At 37.1% G+C, this 22,752-nt stretch overlaps 1 protein-coding gene across 1 annotated transcript; it reads right to left on the bottom strand.

The window, feature by feature from the left end:
* Positions 1 to 18,225: 18,225 nt before the first annotated feature.
* Positions 18,226 to 19,947, bottom strand: LOC112016092 (serine/threonine-protein kinase SRK2I). The gene is made up of 3 exons (XM_065764658.1): positions 19,225 to 19,947; positions 18,518 to 18,592; positions 18,226 to 18,415 (listed from the first exon to the last, which is right to left on the bottom strand). Exons 1-3 carry the CDS (start codon positions 19,399 to 19,401, stop codon positions 18,260 to 18,262), a joined length of 408 nt encoding a protein of 135 aa, XP_065620730.1. The 5' UTR covers positions 19,402 to 19,947; the 3' UTR covers positions 18,226 to 18,259.
* Positions 19,948 to 22,752: the final 2,805 nt, after the last annotated feature.

The following is a 22,752-nucleotide window of genomic DNA, read 5'->3' on the forward strand; positions in this document are numbered from 1 at the left end:
CGCAATAAACTCCTCAAGAGTAGGGCATATCTCATCACTCCAATTCCACAATGTGCCCAAGATGTGTGGTCTCTCAATCAGTTCTATATGTAATCTTTCATGAGAATAGCCAAGTGTCTCCCTTAAGAAAAACTCTAATTCTTTCTCCTTTTCAATCACACATACATTTCTGCACCTAACAGTTACTTTATTTAATAACTCTTATTAAATAAATAAATGATTATGTAATTGAGATAGCCTTTTAGGCCAGCCCAATTAGGCTTTAGTGTGTGGCTTGGAGTGGAACCAAAAGGGACAAATAAAACTCTAGTTCCAATGAGCTTTGGACTTATCCGTCAACTCTTTACAAGCCCAAAGTTACCATTAATTATATTTAATACCACTACATAAATTTAATTGTACTCTAGGCCTTATTAATAAATTATATCCCAAGACTTTATTAAATATATTTAACCCCTTCATTAAAATATTTGTAGTAATGCAAAATCATAATGTGTAATTGTCTCTTTGTAAATTACTACCTCTTGATTCTTGATTACCCAGTTTAATCCTTTAAATTATTCATATACATTTTATGAAATCTAATTTCATAAAATATAAACTTTAGTAACTCTTTACTATAGTGGTTAGGCTTAACAGTCTAAATAACCAAACCTATTGTTAGGACACATGTGATTCACAGTTAGTAACATATGTCACTATTTTATGTAATTGGTTAATCCATTAATAAAACGCACTTTACTTATAATGGGTAGATCTAGGATGTGTTTAATGCTTCAAGAAACAAGGTTTCAAGTTCAAGTGTTAAAACCATGCAAGTCTATCCAAGAATTAAGTTAGAAAGTGTTGTTCATTAAAGTTCGACAGCTAGCATCTATTGAGATTTAAAGAGAGCTGTTTCAGCCTAAGGCTCGACAGCTGCTCGATAGATAGGGTATCTATCGAGGTTTATGAAGTTCAGATTTTCTGATTTTCATCAAATCCGTGAATGTATGTTTGAGCTTTCTTTTCTCACAACCTTAAACATATATAAATATTATTTTAAGGGCTGTAAAAGGTGACACAAGTTGCACAAGAGAAAATTCCACAAGTGTGAAGAAGAGTGTGATCGGAAACCAAGTTTGCCCTAGTTCTTTAAGAAGCTGCTGTGTTTGTACATCGTAGGGTTTTGTGACCAAGCAACTTCATGATCTCTATTGTCTGGATGAAGTGAAGAATTTTGTAGCCAACGTCCTTCTTAAGTTGATGATCAAGTACCGTACTGGGATCCGCATAATTGGTTAGTCACGTACTGGGAGCCGTGCATTGAAAGGAGATATTGCCACTACAGAACAAGTTCAATTAGGTACTAGGTAAGGGTTCAACTATAGGTTGGCATAAGGTACTGAGATTCCTTCACTTGTAACTACTTATTTTGATAATAGTGAATTCTCAAGAGTGGTACCTTAAAATCACCTGGTGGGGTTTCTGCCATGTAGGTTTTCCCCATTCATAAACAAATCACCATGTCAATTCAATTTTCACTGCATACTTAGTTTAATTGGTAATTTGTTTGTACTACCACGCGCTTTGCATGTTAATTTGATTAATTAATAAACTTAGCTAATTAATCAATTAATTTATCAAAAGGGGTCAATATGTTTTTGGCCTACCAAGTGGTATCAGAGTAGGCACAATTTAATTAGGGTTAATCTTTATTGTTTGATCCATTGACCCCTGTTTGTCATGGATATAGAACAGTCTCTTATTATATCTCCTTTATTTGATGGCAATAACTATGCATACTGAAAGGTATGCATGAGAATTTTCTTGCAGTTTTTAGATGAGAAAGTGTGGCAAGCTGTAGAGATAGGCTGGACTAAGCCTACAAAAGCGTTGACCGACTAGGATGATGCTAAGATTAAGGCCAGCAAGCTTCAACAGCAGGGCATTGAATGCTCTATTTAGTGCAGTCACAAATGAGGAGTTCAAGAAGATATTGTCCACAGAAACTTTAAAGGAAGCATGGACCATCCTCTAGAAAACCTATGAAGGAACAAGGCTGTCAAGGACTCAAAGCTTCAGAGGTTCACAACTAGCTTTGAAGAGATCAAGATGGAGGAGGATGAGTCATTTAATGAGTTCTATGCCAAGCTCAAGGACATAGTAAACTCAACATTTAATCTTAGGGAAACCATTCCTGAACCTAAGATTGTGAGAAAGGTGCTCTCGAAAGATTCCATGCCAAGATCACCGCAATTGAGGAATCAAAGGATATTGACAAAATTCCTTTAACAAAGTTGGTTGGCAATTTGCAAACCTATAAGTTGGGTTTGACAAGGATCGAGAAATCAAGTAAGAGTAAAAGCATGGCATTGAAGGCAAGAGCAGTGATACTTATGAGACTTCTGATGATGAAGATTCTAAGATGAAGTCTTACATCACCAGGTAATTCAAGAAGTTCATGTAGAATGCCAATGCAAAGGGCTTCGATAAGGACTGTAGACAGTTAAGTTCTTCTCAGTCTAAGAGCCAAGACAAAGGGAAGATGGATGCTAAGGATGGCGATCAGTACACTATTCCCTCAAGACCAAAGTGCTTTGGGTGTCAAGGTTTCGGTCATATGATACAAGGGTGCCCTACTTATCTCAAGACTATTGGGAAGAGTAAGGCATTTCCTGCTACATTGAGTGGCACTAAGCCTGAGGATGACTCTGATAATGAGGATGATGGAATCCTAAATGCCTTCACTGCCACCGTAAATTCTACTGAAGGGATTGTTGACTATTGGAGCATTGAGGTTTGAGAATAATTTCTTAGTTGAGAAGACCAAGAAGCTTGAGGCAAAATTGTTCCAAGTCAGAGCTCAGCTGGAAAGGACTTCAAGCGCTAAGCTCGATGAGATACTCAGTCTTCAGAAATTTTCTTCTGATCGAACCGGTTTAGGGTATGATTTCTATTTTCCTAGTATTGCTTCTACTAGTGCTACTGTTTTTGTTCCTCCTACTAATAATGTTGAAACTGAGAACAATGAAGTTAAAAATTAATTAGCTAGTGAGAACATAGATAAGGGTAAGTCTATCTTAGGAGCACCCCCTAAACTTGCTAAGAATAAGACTAAAAATCCTAGGGCTAAAAAGGGAAACTCTCAAAAGCCAAAACAGAAAAAGCAGCATTTCTGTCATAATTGTGGCACTACTGGACATACTCAGCCTAATTGCTTTAAGTGGTTAGCCACTCAAAAGAGCAATAACATAATCACGTCGGGAGTTCAGAATCAACTTCCATCCTCTTTCGCTCTTCTTGGAGATCTTCTCAAAGCCTTCATGTTCCTTTCGAACTTAAACGATTTTATTTCTTCCCCCTCACTGTCGGATCAAGGGTTTGCTAGACAAAAAGGTTCTTCCATGGTGTGGAAGGAAAATGGCTCCAAATGATTCTGTCACTTCTTATCTCTCTCTCTCCCTTTCTTATTTTTGTTTTTGCATTACTTGTGTGTTTTGCTTTATTGTTTTGAGTTAGTCTAGTTTTACGCATTGCTTTATTTTGTTTAACATGTTTTTGTTTGGTTAGTTTTCAGTTTTGTAATATATTTTTTTTCATATAAAAATAAAAATAAAAATTTGAAAAATTGAAAAATACAAAAACAGTGTGTGTTTGTGTACATTGGTACTTGTGTTCCTTGGATGGCCATTGAAACAAAAATTTCTAAACTTTGTATCTCTTGTAGCTTAGATGATCATCTCTATGCACAACTAAGCAAGCGAGCTTTTTGGCTCATGTTTGTGATAAGTAAGATTAAGTAATCTCTTGTACTTAACACTCGTATCACTCTTTTTGACGGGAAAGACTAGAAAATCCTAAGAGAAAGGCATAAATAGCCATCTCACCACCGTTGCCTGCTAATCATGAAATGACATCCGTATGCTTCGACATAACAAAAGTGCAATGTCAAATGCTTAACATCATTGGGTATTTCTTTTTTATCTCTTATATGTCCATGCATGATATGCTTATTAAAAGGAAAATATGCAAAGAAAAATAAAAGCAAAAAGATCAAAATGTTTTATATGATTGCAAGTGTGTATTCTAGGAGATGTGGGAGTTATAGGATGTACCTCGAAGCTGATAGTCCCCATCAAACAGTTATGATTGTGTGTGAGTTAAAGCGATTCACTAATATCTTAAATCGTCATAACATGCAAACACTTATGCAATCTTGCGATGTTTTTCACACACAACACATAATATTCTTTGTTACTTTTGATACATGTGCAAGTATAATGTGATTTGACCATCACAAGGAATACATGTGTTGATGTATGCTCACTAAACTATCTTAACTTGTTTTCGAAATATAAAATTGGTTAGACTTGTTTAGTGTGTGTGTGTGTGTGTGTGTGTTTTGGGATCTTTGTGCTTATCATTTTTTTTCTTGTTGAGAGACGTTTTTGAGAGTTTAAAATGTTCTTTGAATCCTTAGTTGAGTTGCATGCTTAATTGCATTCATGTCTATGTTTTTCTCTTCTTGAAAAACTGTTTTGAAAGCAATCTCGACAGCTCCTCGACACCTCTCGACACCTGGCTTATCTATCAAGCTCTTCAACTTCTTTTTATTGTAATCTTAATAGCTTCTCGATAGCTCCTCGATCCATCAAGAAAGTTTCTGCCTCCTTGATAGTTGCTCGATAGCTCCTCAATCCATCGAGCTTCTTTTGGCTGTGGACACCTCTGGATACCTACTCGATAGCTGCATATGTTGACCCTTTAAAGCTCGACACCTCTCGATCTATCGAGAATTACTGAGCTTCTATATTTAAGGTCAGTTCGATTCAGATCTCATTTCTCTCAGTCTCTCTCGATTCTTATTGCCTCTTTACCTTCCAAAACCTCTCTCTCTCACTCCAAACTTCATCCTCAAGGATTTTTTGGCCTAGATCAAGTTTTTCTTCAATTGGTAAGGGTCCTAATCCTTCTTTTTCATGCATTTCATGCATTGACCTAACATTTTGGAATTTTTTGAAAATTTTTGGGTTTTTCAAAATTGATGAAGTTATTGTGACATTTTTGGGAAAGGTTGTGTATTTTTTATCCTAAACCATCATGCATTGCATCTTATATGCATTATAATCATGTTTTATGAATTCTTAGAAGTGTGTTTACTTTGTTGCAAACATATGTGCTGGTAGGACTGTATTGGGCTGAGCCCATGATGTTTTTACTATTGCATATCACATGCTCATGCATTTTCATGCATACATACTTTACATTCTCTATATTTTTATATATTGAACTATATTGGGACTTTTTTTTATTGTCTCTTTCTCCCTCTCTCTCTCTCTCTCTCCTTCTTTCAGTTAGTTGCATCATGGCACCTAAACGTAAATTTACTCCGTCCCGGAACCTTCTTCGTTTTGAGGCATCCACTTCATTTGATCCTACTCTTTCTTCTGTTCGGTTATGTGATAAGAAGCCCGAAAGGACTTCTCAGAGAATTTTTCTCAACGAGGTGTTCATTTGGAATGCCAAGTCATTTTGTCGAACTTCTCCAACACTAACCTACCCACTATCATTCACAGTAAGGGTTGGGAGTCACTATGTGACGTCTCGGTCACTTGTCCATCCGTGCTAATCCAGGAGTTCTACTCCAACATGCATGGATTTGATTATTCAATACCTCTTTTTGTTACTCACATTCGAGGTACGCACATTGTGGTCACAGCGAATATTGTATCTGATGTGCTCCGTGTCCCGAGGGTAGTGCATCCTGACTACCCCCGTTGTAAGCGTTTGAGGACTGCGTCCAAAGACGAGATTATGTTCGCTTTTTGTGAATGTCCCTCTGATTGGTGTGATCGTCAGTTTACTATATGTTCGACCTTTTGCAAAAGGTCCTAGGTTCATGAACATGGTTATGACTTTTGTTTTGCATCCTCTTTCTCACTATAACTCTATCGCCGAGCCTTGTGCTCAATTTTTCTTTTCTCTTTTAGAGCATCTTACTTTAGATTTTTCCTCTCATTTTATTCTTTCCATCATAGATGTATATAGGGATATAGCAACCCGTGATAAGCTCATCTTCCCTTCGGCTATTACAAGGATCTTATGCCATTTTTTTGTTTCCCTTCACGTTTCCGACCACTTCTCTATTATGTGTGCCATTGATGCCGCTACCATTAAATAGAGCGAGGCACAGCTACGTTCGAGGCAATCTGGTACGATAGCTCCTCCCAGTCCTTCTGCTCCATCCACCTCCGTTTCCTCTTCTTCTATAGGTGGTGTGACTCTGGATGCAATCATGGTGCAGATTCAACGCATGGATGCTTGCCTTGACACTCTCACTCATGTGTTTTGTCAAGTGAACACCCATGTTGGCGTTATGGTAGATGATAGGCTCGTTTTGGTGGTTTCGTAGAGTCTCCCTCTCCTCTTCCTAAGGCATCCAAGGACGATGATGACTTTGACAACGATCATGATGATAGGGATGGAGATGCTAGCTCGTCCAGTGCTGACGAGATGTCTACTTGATACTATTACCCTTTGTCACTTGTGACAAAAAGAAGGAGTAGTTTTGGATATGAGAATAGTCATTCTCATAAGGGGAGGGTTAGTATAGAAGATTTTTGTTAGGGTGAGTGTTCATATTTTAAGGGATGTAGTGAGGATTTCATGTATCTTTTTATTTTCTTTCTATTTTAGATACATTGTTCATGTACCATAGATCTTGTGATCATATTGTGATAGCAAACCTTGTACTTGTTTATATATATACATCTGAGGTTGTTATTACAGTTCTTTCACCTATCTTTACAAGTGTTGTTTCTTTTCTTTCTTTATATACATGTTTCTTATTAATTGTATGCAATCTATTATATCTGTTTCACACTAAGATGCCTTGATGAGTTTAGTTTAAAGTGTTTCAGAAATATATGGGGAGATTGTTAGGACATATGTGATTCATTATTAGGAACATATGTCACTATTTTATGCAATTGGCTAATCCTTTGACAAAACGCACTTTACTTGTAATTGGGTAAATCTAGGATGTGTTTAATGCTTCAAGAAACAAGGTTTCAAGTTCAAGTGTTAAAGCCACGCAAGTCTATCCAAGAATCAAGTTAGAAAGTGTTGTTTATTAAAGTTTGATAGCTAGCTCGGCAGCTAGCATCTATCGAGATTTAAAAGAGAGCTGTTTCAACCCGAGGCTTGATAGTTGCTTGATAGATAGGGTATCTGTTGAGGTTTATGAAGTTCAAATTTTCTGTCTTGATTTTCATCCAATCCATGAATATATGTTCGAGCTTTCTTTTCTCACAACCCTAAACATATATAAGGATTATTTTAAGGGCCATAAAAGGTGACACAAGTTGTACAAGAGAAAATTTCACAAGTGTGAAGATGAGTGTGACCGGAAACCTAGTTTACCCTAGTTCTTCAACAAGTTGCTGTGTTTGTACACCATAGGGTTTTGTGACCAAGCAACTTCATGATCTTCATCATCTAGATGAAGTGAAGAACTTTGTAACCAACATCCTACTCAAGTTGGTGATCAAGTCACATGTTAGGATCCACGCAATTGGTTAGTCACGTACTGGGAGTTGTGCATTGAAAGGAGAGATTGTCACTACAGAACAAGTCCAATTGGGTGTTGGGGTAAGGGTTCAACTGTAGGTTAGTATAAGGTACTGAGATTCATTTACTTGTAACCACTTGTTTTGATAATAGTAGATTCTTAAGCGTGATGACCTTAAAATCACCCGGTGGGGGTTTTGCCGTGTAGGTTTTTCCATTTGTAAACAAATCACTGTGTCAATTTAATTTCCACTGCATACTTAGTTTAATTGGTTATTTTTTGGTGCTACCACATGCTTTGCATGTTAATTTGATTAATTAATAAACTTGGCTAATTAATCAATTAATTTATCACAAGGGGTTAATACGTTTTTGGCCTATCACCAATTAAAATTATCTCAAAGAAATATTTTATATACCTATAAAGAGACTATGAATTCCATCTTGAGAATATGTATTCCTTCAACATTACATGTGGTTGACCAACATACTGTGGTTTTGACCATTTGTCTAGATCTCACTTCTGATATATTAAAGCAACCTACATTTCACGATCGAGTTCACTATTCCCTCAGGATTAAGAGCTTATGTAAATAAGAAGTCATGAGATTTATTATACATTTGACAATTGTTGATAGAATAATAAATCTTACAGCGGTCTAGTTTAATATGTTTTATACACTTAAAACATATTAACATATCAACTAGAAGTCTCCACTTCCATGATCAAGATAAACCATCTTAATTAACATGTTATAGTCTTTGCAAATGAAATGCTGAATTTCATCATCGACTACGAACTAAGATTTTGAGTTTACAAAGAACTTGTGATTTATATCTTCTGTGTCTAAATCACATAAATCACATACTATGCATCTCAAGGACTATATGATAATGTCCAAATATTCTTGCTATCATTATTTTAGATAATAACTAAACAAGTTTATTACAAAGAACATAATGTCATACGTGGCATATTAGGGCACTAATCCTAACAAGTGGGGCAAGCATGAACTCTAACGGATCCATAGGTACCTGTAGGGCATCCTTACCTACCGATCGACAACACACCCGTTCCACCAAGTAAAGCACCCTCAAACTCACACCCTCGAAAGGTGGGTGATCCTGGAGACAACTGTAGATGCCTCCAAGTCGGGAGTCGTAGTGGGAGGAACACCGACCCATGGGTTCTAGTTGATCTATAAAAATGCACGAGGTTAGAAGCGAAACATAAGAAGCATGTGAAAAACATAATGAAAGGCATTGAAATTCAAACTTACATTATCAGAAGAAATTCCTTCGAGGTGGGCCCTCACTACAATTGAATTCCTAAGACATAGGTCTAGCCCTTGAATGATAATACCATATCAAACGACCCAACGCTAAGAAAAAAAGGGAGGCTTGAATACAGTTTGCAAGTACACAGAATACAAGGTGAATATAGTTTGCAAGAATACAATGTACAAGATGAATACAATTTGCAAGAATACAATGTATAAGATGAATACAGTTTGCAAGAATACAATGTACAAGATGGGTACAGTTTACAAGATGACAATTTGCAAGACAAAAGAGAATATGAAGACAGTTTACAGAAACATGAGTTACAGTTTTCCTTAGCATGTACAAGAGCTACAAAAGAAAAGGGAAAGAAACTAACCTACAAAAGCTTCCAAGGTTCCACTAGCTGGCACAAGGTCCATCGGCTGAGTGTATCCAAGCACGAGTACAGATAGGCAAGATATGCCTACCCCCAATTAACTCCTCCACCACCCTCAAAGTCACGGAAGAGGGCTAACCACCTCAAGGATACTATCTACCTTCCATTGGCAAAGAGATATGCCCGTAGAATGTAGTGCAATAATGCCCTAGCCATCCGGGCATAGTCCTCAGCCATCTCTTATGGAAAAGGTCAGTAATCCACCTCAATGTCGAAGTAGCGAATCGTGTCTGTGGAGTACCTCTTCCTAAGCAAGTCAATCGCCAATCGAGTGCCCAACTCACCCTCCAAGTTTATAATAGCACCATCACACCTGTCATGTAGTGAAAGTCAAGAGGATTCATAGTCATCTCCCTCTTAGCAATATGGAAGGTGTGGGTAGCGCCCACCACCACTCGGCAAGACATTGCACCAAGATGGCACTCATTGACCTCTCCAGCAGAAGACGAATGCTGGGCTCGAAGCCCTCAGAACAAATATGGGCCTTCGTCACCTCAGTGAGGTCCTTATACCACTTAAACACGCAGTTAGTACTGCCCTTACTAGAGTACAGGGACATAGCCTTCAAAAAGGAGTGTGGTGATGTTATATTCACAATTTGGACCAAGGAACAATGAAAAGAAAGTTTTAGATTTCCAATGAGGTGCAAAGTGGTGTTAGGGTCATGTTCAGATGCATAAATAATGAAGGGAAGTGTTAAATTTGCAATTCGATGAGATACATATGAAAAAGGAGTTTAAAATGGTCAAAATAGGGTTTCTGCTTGGCAGTGTGTGTGCATGAGCCCAAGTCTGTGTATGCAAACACTAAGCACGCATATGCAGGTTGAAGCCCATGTACGCATACTCTCCTGAACAAGCTTATATACGTATAAAGAGAGCTTACGTATGCATGAACGTAGGCCACGTATGTAGGTTCAAGCCCCCATATGCAAGAACCCATGCAAAGAAGTTTTCTTTGACATTTTTAAGCATGTCTCAACCAAAATTCATCTGAAACATGTTCCTACCCCTCATAAGGTGTCAGGTTTTCATCTAAACCCATCCCACAACAAAACCCAAGCATTTACAAGTCCAAAAACAGGATTAAAATGAAAGATCAGAGGGAAACTTGAAAATGAGGAAAAAAAATGAAGAACTCACAAATCTTGCCTAGGCATTTGCCGAAAGATGATCTTCTGGCCGGTATGTTAACGAGGGGGGCTCCATCAGCCTCACTGCCCCATTCCAACGAGTGAGGTTGAAAGCATCACTTGAGAGCACGTAGGAGGTCTTCTTGGACTAGGGTGCCATGGAAGAGATAAGGAAGTTTTAGGACGGAGACAATTTCAGAGAGAATGTGAGAGGGGAGTCAAATTGTGAAAGAAAGAGAGAGAGAGAAAGAGTGAGAGATAGGAAAAAAGCTTTTGTAGAGGAAAAAAAAGTTGAAAAGTTAGAGAGAATATGAAGAGGTGAGGAAGACGAGGAAAAAAAAAAGAAATGGTAGGTAACCGTTGAGAAAAAAATGAAAGGGTGGGAACACACTTGGTGACTAAACTACATGTAGTTTAGGACACCACTAACTACATGTTGTTTAGCAACAAAAAAAAAACCCTCAAATCTCGAGTGGGTTCCTGGGAGGTAGGAAGTGCAAAAGGAAAATTCAATGACATATCAAAATGACCAAAATGCCCTCATTTGAGTAAAAGACACAAAGACCACACAAGCATCCACAACTGATTAAAAACATCAAGGGTGTCCCTCTATAGACCATAAGTCACCAAAAGAACTCCCCCGTGAGTTCAAGTTTTTAAACAAATCCTCAATAAGGTACAATATCATGAAAGGACTCCCCTGTGGGTCCGGAGCACAATGTCAACCCATTCTTGAGTTGTGAAGAAGATAATTCCCGTGAAGTTGATAAAACTCCCTCGTGAGTAGAGTTAATACAAGTTACCTAGTGGATCACACATCTTCAAAGACTTCCTTGTAGGTTAAAATCACCACCAAGCTTCTCAAAGAGTTCTTTTTCCCCGATAAGGACGCTTCCCTGAGGGCCAGCAAAACTTCAAGAAGATCATACTCCCCAGTGAGTTGCCCATTATCGTCCCTAATGGATCATTTACCCAAGACTCCTTCGTGGGTCAAAACAATAGAGCTCGTGCACATATCCCAAGGGAATTAAACATGCAGGCACATCACACAAACTTGTGCATATATCCTAAGGAAATTGAACGTGCAAGTACAATAGAAGTGTAGAGATAGAGATCATGGTCACCCTGAGGCAAGAGCCTCACTAAAGTAGGTAGAGATACAGGTGGAGAAGACAAAAGGCACAAGCCACCAAGAGAAGTTTGAGACAAGAGCCCTAGATGGACACCACAGATATATATCATTTTAAGCTCGTAAGAGCACCCTTGTTTCTTTGAGCTCGTACGAGCACTGTTGTTTGTTTTTCTTTTTAAGTGACTCTAGGATAGTGAGTCACTCACCTTTGCTTGCAATTGGCAAAACAAGTTCTGATATAGTGAACCTGTCGTTGCTTGTTTCCTGAGCAACAAAGGTGGGAATTCAGACATACAAATCCCATGCGACTTTGCGGAGTCGCACTACACCCCATGTATATGTGTTATGCGCTGTGTGCGTGTGTTGGTCTCAAGCTTTATGTCAAAAAAAAAAAATAGTTTGTCTTTTATTCTTTTGATTCCATGAGTGAAGCTCATGAATCAGAAGAAAGGCATCTGTAGACATTGAATTACATACCCCTTACGACTTGGGCCCCCATTCCCTAATGATACTAAAATTCTAAGACCCAAGGTCGGTTTAGGGCCCAATCAGACTACAAATTGACTTGAGAGATGTTAAAATGAAAAATATAACTTTTTAATGAGCAAAAAATCTAATTTTGGAAAATAAAGGCCAAAGAATACCCTCCGCTTGTGCATCTATTTTTGGAAAATAAAGGCCAAAGAATACCCTCTGCTTGCGTACGCGGGCACGAACCTGTGTACGCAACCTTGAAGCCTACATACGCAGGCACGAGCTTGTGTATGCAAGTGGGTTTTAGAAGCATAAGAAAGGCATTATTTTTGCATTAAAAACTAAGGTTTGGAACAAATCCTACATCATCTGTGAGCCATTTCAAACCCCTATTTTCACAATATAAATAGCCATACATGGTACCTTTTTAAAAACACATAGAAATCCCATGGAAAAACACTAAGATTCACTAGAAATAGTGAACAAAGAGGAAGTTTTTCACAAAACATCCTCAAGTCAATTTTATTTGATTAGGGCCTTTTCTGGTCTTGATCTTTAGTTTAAGATTACTAATCTAATTTTTATTGATTTGTGAATAAATTTGACTAAGGGAAACGATCACAATCAAGCATATGAGTTTTTGCTTTAAGGTATTCATTTCAAACCTTTTCTTTTATTTTCTTTAGTTTAATTCTATTTTGTTTATTTATTTACTCATTTTATATTATAACATGTTTGTTTAGCCTAGGTTTAATCTTGTTTCTGTTTTAAAGCATGTTAGGGTGTCAAATTTACAGTTTTAAGTATTGCCCTGTTTTTGTGTTCGCTGTTTCTGGGTTAAGGTTTTGAACATTCCTATGCACGCATGCTTTATGCATGTGTATGTAATTCAAATCCTGGCACGCAAGTATTTGGCCTACGTACGCAGGCTTCTGTATGCATATGCTGGCCGTTGTCCAAAAACCTTAATTTATATTTTGCTTTGTCTTCTTTATTTGTTTCACATGCTATACTCCTACTTTGATCCACATATATCTATACATAGTTCCAAGCTTGTGTTTCACATGTTTGGTTGCTTTTTCATCTTTCACATGTAAAATTATGGTTTTCACTTAAAGTTTCTTGCTTTGATGCTATGCCATTCATTCACATGTTCATGCATTATGCTTAATCACATGTTTGCTTGAATCTTTTCATGTTTATGTCTCTGCCCCATTTTGTTCTGCCTTAGATAATGTAATATGCCATGAGTAGATGTATGTTAGGGTTTGTGATGTGATGATATGCCCTGATTAGATATATGCTAGGTTTGTGATGTAATGAAGTGCCATGATTAGATGAATGTTAAGTTGTTTGATATGAATGCTAGATGTATGTTAGGGTATGCCATGCTAGATGAATGTTAGGCTTTGTTTGATTGCCATGATAGGATATATGGTTAGGGTTGATTGATGCCATGTTGATTGCTATACATATGCTAGTGTGTGTGTGGGTCTAGAATAACAATATTTAGTGTGCCTTTAATAAGGTTAAGAAATAAGACACAATGAAGGGAAGCCAAACTTAGGGTTGGGCAGTTTTGGGTGCCTAACACCTTCCCAAGACCTTACCTTAACTCTGAAACTATATCTCTGGTAGTAAGATCAAAAAGTCCTTTCTTAAGAGGATGCTATATATAATTCTTAGACCATTGCAAAAACTAGGTGGCGACTCCTATCCATTGTGTCCACCTTAGCCAATACCTCTCCCAACATTATCGTGATCGAAGGCCTAAGCGCATTGAGATGAACTTGGACGATTTCACTGAATTCATGAAGCATATTGAAGTCTCAAATATTCAATGGACATTGGACTAGTGGTGTATTTCAGGCATGGTCAACCACATCTTTAAGGATAACTATGTTCCTTTGGTTAGCCTTTGTAGTTGCTCTTACTACTCTACATGTTGTATTGTAAGGCAATTTGGTGACCGTTAAGGAGCACCTAGTGATGATGGTTCCTTCCATACCTTGGCATTTACTAAGAGGATCTTGGGTAGAATCCATGAGACTTAGTCACAAAGGATGATAACCAAAGGCATATGCTTTCCACAATTCCTTCTTCTAACTTCAAGGTACAAGAAATGGCTAGAGGCTAACATGAAGTGGGTTCATATGGATGAGACAGCCTACAAAAGGTCCAAAAAAAGAAAGAAGGCTAACTGACCACCTTAATATGCCCCAAATTTTACTTTTTTTCACTTTATGATTCTCATGTCTTTTCTTTTTCAATTTAATAAAGGATTGGAATGTTTCAAATCCCCTATGAAAATAGTTTATTATCTTTTAATTTGAGCAATAAGAAGAACATCCACTTATTATCTTTCCTTATTGTCATTACTTTTCTATACTTTTTTTTTTCTTTTGCCTAGACTGCCCTTTCGGGTTTTCAATCTAGCGGGGGTTCTTTTACCTTAATTTTTTACAAGGCCGCCCTTTTGGATTTTCAACCTAGCATGCTTTTTTTCTTTTAAATGTTATATATTCGAAGCCTATCCATGTTGATTAGGTGAAACATCTCTTCTCCATCCAAATCTATAATTCTTGTAGCACCTCTTCACATGATTTTCTTGATAATAAAAGACCAAAACCATCTTGGCTTCATCTTCTCTCTTGGATCAAAAGTTTCATCCCCAAGCACTTTTAGGACCAATTTCCCTTCTTTAAGGTTTCTAGGTTTCACTTTTTTGTTAAATGCTCTAGCAATCCTCTTTAGTACCCTTCTTTGCATCTATATTCAAGAAGAACTTAACCAAACAAACATGTTTATCTCCATCATGGAAAAATCATATTCAAAGATGCATATTTCTGTGAATGCATGACTTACCTCACTTACCTTGCAGCATCTCTGCACCTATGGCATAAATGCATGAACATGTGAATGCGTGTTCATGCTATGAAAACAAAGAAACACAAGATAACCTTAATTTAATCATATGAAAGACAAACAAACAACAAACATAGAACAAGGACTTATACCTATAAAAAGGGATCAAAATAGAGGCAAAATATGTGAAACAGATGAATAAAATAAAGCAAAAACTTAAACTAGGGTTTCTGGGCAGCAGTATGCGTGCGCATGATCAAGCCTACGTATGCATAATCCAGCCTGCGTATGAAGCCAAGATTATGCGCGTGTAGGTTTCAACCCAGAAACCCTAGCCACAAACACAACAGCACAAAAAACAAACTAAGACTTCAAAATAATAAATCTAAAAACCTATTGAAAGTTCAATATGGGTATGAAACACCCTTGAACGTTTAGACCCCCAGATACAAAAATACCAATTCAAGCTATATATCAAATAATTAATGTGCGGTGTTAGGTTCTAAAGGTTTAGGAATTTATGTATTTAGGACTCTAATGTGTAATATTGGCAAACCATGATCAAAACAATATGTTTAGTCTTGTTATAGTGTGCTCAAACTTGGTTAATTATTGTAAAGTTGGAATCGAGAGACTGCAGATGCATTGGGGCATTTGTCGATCGAAGAATAGATTCGATCGATCGAAAATCGACCAGATTCCGTTTTCTGCAGAATTTCCAACTCAGCCCTAACTCATTAAACGTTTAGGGTTTTATGTTTTTGCCCTAGGTATATAAGGTAAAACCCTAGCCACGTTTTTAGAGTTGCTCAAGTTGTATTGTTGCTCATACATTGCTGTTTTGTGTAAATCTCTTGTGAGATCTAGAGGAGTTTTCTTTTATACAAAGCTTAGGGTTTTCAAGTTAGAGATAGTATCAATATCTTGATGATCAACTTGGTTGGTACCATTTAAGTTTAAAGAATATCAAGCGTGGGTGCTTGTTGCTAATTGAAGAATCCAAGAAAGAAGGAGTCCGTGGATTCGGAGTTTGCACGTGGTCGTGTCAGTAAGTTCTACTGGTGGGTAGCATTAGGAAGTCAAGCGGGGAGCTTGTAGTCCTTCTGTATGAACTTCGATTCTTTCGTATAGTGGATTCAGGTTTACCTTGAGGATAGCTAGGTCAAATCCTCCCCAGGTTTTTACCGTGTGGTTTCCTGGATGATCATATCATTGTGTCTTTTATTATTCCGCTGCTTTATTATTTTGATATGATTATTTGATTGCTTTAACCTAGAATTGCATAATTTAACTAAGTAACAACTTGGCTAATTAATCTAGGCTAACCAATCTGGTTGTTTTAAGGGGTCTAAAACCGTTCAAGTGGTATCAGAGCAGGTAGCTCTTTTGTTGGAGATTTCTTGATCTCTGAGCTGATCCTTGACCCCTGTTGTCATGGAGCATGGACACTCTCTGTTTGTTCCTCCTCACTTTGACGGGAACTGTTAGGTTCTAAGGTCTTAGGATTTATGTATTTAGAACTCTAATTTGTAATGTTGGCAAACCATGATCAAAACATTGTATTTAGTTTTATTTAGACTTGCTCAAAGTTGGTTTAATATTGTACAGTTGGAATCGAGTGGCTGCAGAAGTACTTGGGACTCTCGGCCTGGCTCATCGATCGAAGAATAGACTCGATCGATTGAAAATCGCACAGGTTGAATTTTCTGCAGAATTTCCAACTCAGCCCTACTTCATTAAACGTTTAGGGTTTTATGTTTTTACCCTAGGTATATAAATAAAACCCTAGCCACGTTTTTGAAGGTGTCCATATTGTATTGTTGCTCATACATTGCTGTTTTGTGTGAATCTCGTGTGAGATCTTTGAGGAGCTTTCCTTTACACAAAACTTAGGGTTTTCATGGTGGAGATTATTTCAACATCTTGAAGATCATTACTGTTGCAACCATTGGAACTTAAAAGAAAAGCAAGCGGGGAGCTTGTAGCTGATTGAGGAATTCAAGAAAGAAGTAGTCCGTGGATTCGGAGCCTGCGGGTGTCGTGTCAGGAAGTTCTACTGGTGGGTAGCATTAGGAAGTCGAGCGGGGAGCTTGTAGTCCTTTTGTACGAACTTCAATTCTTTCATAGTGAATTCAGGTTAGCCTTGAGGATCGGTGGGTCAAATCCTCCCCAGGTTTTTACCGTGTGGTTTCCTGGGTGATCATATCTTGTGTTATTTATTTTCCGCTGCATTATTATTCTTGATATGATTGTTGGATTGTTTTAACCTAGAATTGCTTAATTTGACTAAGTAACAACTTGGCTAATTAATCTAGGCTACGCAATCTGTGTGTTTAAGGGTTCTAATTCCGTTCAAGTGGTATCAGAGCTTGGTAGCTCTTTTTTGTTTGAGATTTTTTATCTCTGAGCTGATCCTTGACCCCTGTTGTCATGGAGCATGGACACTCTCTGTTTGTTCCTCCTCATTTTGATGGGAACAACTATGCCTATTGGAAAGTAAGGATGAAAGCATTCCTGAAATCCATTGATGAAAGGGTTTGGAATTCCGTTGAATACGGATGGGAGAAGCCCGCTACTCCTGTGAGTGAGTGGCAAACTTCTGAAAAAGAAGCAGCAAGCTTCAATAGCAAAGCTATGAATGCTATCTTAATGCTGTTTCTATGGAGGAATTTAAGAGAATCTCTAATGTTGAGGTGCTCATACTGCTTGGAAAATCCTCCAAACTGTGCATGAAGGCACAAAGGCAGTTAAGATAAACAAACTGCAGCAATTAACTTCTAGGTTTGAAAACATTAGGATGTCTGATGATGAATCCTTTGATGAATTTTATGCCAAACTTAATGATATTGTTAATTCTGCTTTTAATTTGGGTGAAATCTATGATCAACCTAAGATTGTTAGGAAGATTCTTAGATCTTTAACTGAAGACTTTAGACCCAAAGTGACTGCCATAACTGAAAGCAAGGATGTGGACTCCATCCCTGTTGATGAGCTTGTAGGATCTCTTCAATCCTATGAGTCTGACCTACCTAAAGTAAACAAATCCAAATCAATGGCTCTTAAGTCAGTTGATGATGTTGATGGTGGTGGATTTGATGATGAGCTCTCTGCTACAGAGATTGCCTATCTTGCCAAAAACTTTAAGAACTTTCTTAGGAATACAAATAGAAAGGCAAGAGGTACTACACTGCTGAACCTAGAAATTTTAGGAAGAATGATCCCACTAAGGTTAACAATTTTGAAAAACCTAGAGAAATTTCTGGTCAATCTTCTAATAACTCTTTGGGTCCTCAGTGTTTTGGCTGTCAAGGGTATGGTCATGTGAAGTCTGAATGTCCTAACATTACAGAGTAAAATGTTAAAAATAGTGCATTCCCGCCTACTCTCAAAAAAAAGTACAAGAAATCAAAGTGGAACACAATAATCTTGCATTAAGCACCTCATCTTCACTAAAGCGCCCGGCATTGCATATTCGCTCAAAAAGCTCTCCTCCAGATGCATATTCCATCACAATCGCCAAATGGGTAGGTGTTAAAATCACCTATATATTCGGATGCACAGAACCAATTAATCCATCTTACTTTGGGATAACAATCAAGCTCAAAATTTTTCTTTTTTGTCAAAATAAAATTAAATAACTAACCTCTTTAAATCTAACGATGTTGGGGTGTCTCAGAGACCTATGATTTATGATTTCTCTTTGAACATTCTCGTCTATCTGCAACAAAAATATACCACAATAAGAAGAAAAAAAGCAGCAATCCATAAAATCTTATCACCTCTCTGTAGAACTCTAATCTCATAAATATTGTGCTGAACATATTAAAAAAAAAGCAGTCAAACCTTTCCTCTCTCTCTAAATTTCAACTGCTATCCATAAACTTGTTAAGTAGCGCAAAAATTTGATCCGATTTTTTCGAATAAAATTAAAGCAAGCAGAGCTAGACCCTTCTTAACAAAAGGCTTAAACAAATTTGAATTACGCTAAAATCTATTTGGTACCCGAGAAACTGAAGAATCAATTTTTTTTTTTTTAAATTAACTTGAAGAAATATAAATATATCACTTTCCAAAAATAACACACTAATTAAAAACGACTATAAGAAAAAGAAGGAAATCCAGAACAACCATTAATTTAATACGAAGATATAAAATTAAATCCACCATTAAATACGCGAAATAAATTTCTAAAAAAAAAAAACACTGAGACAATAATTGAAGAAAAAAAAAATAGTACCAATTATGTCAATCATAGAACGGCCTGAACCTGATTTCCATAAATAGAATTTAGAGAAACTGCAATAAGAGCAAACACAAATTTTTTTTTACTATTAAATTTCCGAAACTAACCTTATCGCCCCGCTCTATGTATTTGACGGCAACGAGCTCCTTCGTGTGCTTGTCTGTCATCAACCGGGCCACCCCGAAATTACCCGACCCGATGTCCCTGACGAAATCGTACCGATCGCTATCGTGCATGATCGGCATGTCCACGCCCGGCCCGACTGTTATCGGGGCCCGATTCATTTTCACTCTCCGACTTTGACCTAACCCAAAAAGGAAAAAAAAAAAAAAAAAAGACGACGCTTTGGTAGTAATCGTTAATCGGTGGAGTGAAGTCCAAGTAGTATCTACCACTTTTAAGAAAAGTCGGTGATTCGAACTCGGGTGAGTCGGTGGGTTGTTAAAAAGGGCTCGTCAAGTTCGGTTCGAGAAAAGAGAGAAGAAAAGCTGTATATAGAATTTTTGTGATCGGCGAACGAAAAGATAGAGATTTGGGAGACTTTTTTTTTTTTTTTTTTTTGTTTTTTATTGAGGATTGAGAAAATAGAAATGATGTTGATAAACTGGGTCTGAAAATATCACTAGTACAGAGCTAGACAAGTGGGTCAATAAAGACAAGAAAGCGGCGTCGTTTTATGTCGGGGTAGAATGGGCTTTCGCGACGGCGCCGTTTGAGGTGTTTGTATTGTCTCGTAAGCAGCGCTGTTCCCTGACTTCATTACTTGTCTGATTGTTGTGTCTAGCTAGAGTCTCTCTCTCTCTCCCTCTCTCTCTCTCTCTCCGCTTTATTAATTGGTCCTGCACATTTCCTGAATGACTATGCTATCCTCAGTTTTGGATAAATTATGTTTGTGGCCACGTGGATTGGGGAGGGTCCAGCTGCATCTACTTGGACCACCAAATTCACTGTAATTAAACTAAGCTGCATTTAGTTCAATGTAAGTTGAATTCTGAATGTAAAATAAATGTAAGTAAATTTTTGTAAGGAAAATGAAATTTAGGTGTTTGGTTCTACAATGAAAAATAGTCTGAAAATCGATTTTTGGTATTTGGTAACATTCTAAAAATACTATTTTCTTACAAATTTTTCATTTTTTCTCAGCATCAAAACAAATTTTATTACAAAAAATTTCAAAATATACACTTAACCCAACCAAAAATCAAAATAAAAACATTTAACACAATCAAAATCAAAAGTCACAAGACCAATCGTGGGTTTAGCTGAGTTCATCGGAGATGGGTTTGAGCATGACGGAGGAGCTGAGGCGGCGCGATCAGGTCAGCAATGGGTTTGAGCAGCGCGATTAGACCAATGGGGCCATGGGTCGAGGACTGGGATGTGGTGAAATCGGGGTGGGTTTAGCTGGGTTCATCGGAGATGGGTTTGATCAAAACGGAGAGCTAAGGTGGCACGATCAGATCGGTGATGGGTTTGAGTACCGCGATCAGACTGGCGGGGCCGTGGGTCGGGGACTGGATCTAGGCTTCATCAGCGATAGCTCTCTCCGTCCTTCGGCTTGGGCTTGGCGTGAGTGATGAGAGTGAGTGAGGAGAGAAATTTTTTGAGGACAGTGGAAATGGTTTGAAAGTAAAATGAAAGTGTAAAATGATTTACGGGTCACAGTTGGGTATTTTACAGTCAACGGAAATCATTTTTCGTTTAACTAAATTTTCCGGCCAACCCAAACACGCCCTGTGGTGTAAAATATTTTCCAGATTTCGTTTACTGCCGAAACAAACGCACCTAGTACCTAATAATTTGTGAGATAGTTTTGAAAATATTTTTATAAAAAATATAAAAGAAATTATTAAAATAACTAATTATTTTTTATTTACTTTTAACTGAGAATCGAACTTCATGTTTGAATTTTTTTTTTATTGTAATGATTAGCTTTTTTTTATTATAGGAAATCTCATAATATTTTGTCAAATAGATTTTTTAAATATTTTAATAATTATTAAGAAGATGAGGAATTTGAACTCTGAACATCTATTGAAAACAATTTGAACTGTCAAATGTCAATCGAGCTATAAAACATTTGACCAATTAAAAATACATTTTTAGAAAAATATTATGGAAAAAGAAAAAAATATTTAACTTTTTTTTACAGTTTTTTATATTTCTCATAAAATTATATTAATTTTTTTTTAAATTGTCTATTAACAAATTTTCTAAAGACACTTGTTAATATAATCTTTTAACATACATAAATGTCTATTAAAAACAAGACCAAGAGGACCAATTAAAAAGATATTGGTTTACCATTTTTGTTACACAAAATATATGGAATCCATTAGAGCAGCTTTAACATATTTCATGAGTCATGATTGCGTACGAGTAAGTTGAACTGATCGATATGAGCTGTTGTTTAATCATCAGATTTTGTCAAGACAGTGACTTCCTATGGGCGGTCCATCAAACAATGGAAAGTGGCTAATGCAAACTGTATAAGGAAAGACAAAAAAAAAATTATATGAATGGGATAAGAATGTTTCTCGGGGATGTTTTGGTCAATTCGGATAAGTAGATTGTCCATTCATTACAAAGCCTTGGGAATAAAGGAAAGTTTCTGACTTTCAAGCAATATTTTACCCAAAAAAGAAATAAGCACATGGTGGAAGTTTTGATTAGTTTAGTCTCACGAGTACGTACTCCAAAAAATCTCAGCCGTTCAAATATTCTACCTTTAACAAAGTCTTTCATCTGGTCGGTTAGACCTTTAGATTTGCTATCAAACAAATACTAGTGCATATCTCTATTTGGGTATCGTGTGTAACATGATAACATTCCTAAAATGTTAGAGAACATTAAAATGGAATATTCTCAAATGGACCAGCCTAGCAATGCCACTCTTTTTCTTTTTCTTTTTTTGTTTTGTAGATAAAAGCAAGGCCGCTTGTTGATACGACATCCTTGGACTGAAGTGAGTTAATGGATCGTGTTGATTGTATTTGCACTATGCTTGCTATTGCTAATCCATGTAAATGCAAAGCTTGTTTTGGTGAGACATTGACGTTGCTATGTGCAAAATTTTCAAAGTAATATATCCGCGATCTACAGTAATTGGCTGCAAAGTAACTTTCTTTCTGCAGATTTTAGTTCAGGTGCATTAGTGCCTATCTCTTTTTGCTTTACTGGGACCTTTTTTTTCTTTAATCTTTTTATAGACCAAACATGCAGCATAAAGTTAAAGTTGAATCGATGCATATTTGATAGGACATTGGATGTATGTCTTTTCCTAGAGTAAGTAATATCACATGTAATTGAAATTTGCACTTGAGAAATGCACATCAGTTGGTTACTTAAACTCAAGTTAAGGTTCAACCCATCATTCAATTCTACCAACTCGTGGGGGAAGCATATAAACCTGTCGTGAAATGACACAAAAAAAGGCCACCCAATAATTTGGAACTCCACATCTCATTCATTCAATCAAAGCCAACTAATTAAAGCAAATCTTGTCAGAACAAGCGACAAAGGGTTAAAGCAAGCGATGAAGGTGGCAACATTTGCAGATTTGACAAGCAACAAAAGTCGAACGACAATTACGTATTGTTGAGGACTCTTAGTTCATGTCCAAACAGGCAAGAAAA

Source organism: Quercus suber, unplaced genomic scaffold, assembly GCF_002906115.3.
Source record: "Quercus suber isolate HL8 unplaced genomic scaffold, Cork oak 2.0 scaffold_575, whole genome shotgun sequence".
Classification (NCBI taxonomy): Eukaryota; Viridiplantae; Streptophyta; class Magnoliopsida; order Fagales; family Fagaceae; genus Quercus; species Quercus suber.

Bases quoted from the DNA above. Each gene is read 5' to 3' on its own strand.
- LOC112016092 (XM_065764658.1), bottom strand. From the start codon at position 19,401: ATGAATCGGGCCCCGATAACAGTCGGGCCGGGCGTGGACATGCCGATC. The intron at 18,593-19,224 runs GTTAGTTTCGGA...TTTTTGTTGCAG, and splicing joins ACATAGAGCGGGGCGATAAG to ATAGACGAGAATGTTCAAAG. The intron at 18,416-18,517 runs GTTAGTTATTTA...CCGAATATATAG, and splicing joins ACATCGTTAGATTTAAAGAG to GTGATTTTAACACCTACCCA.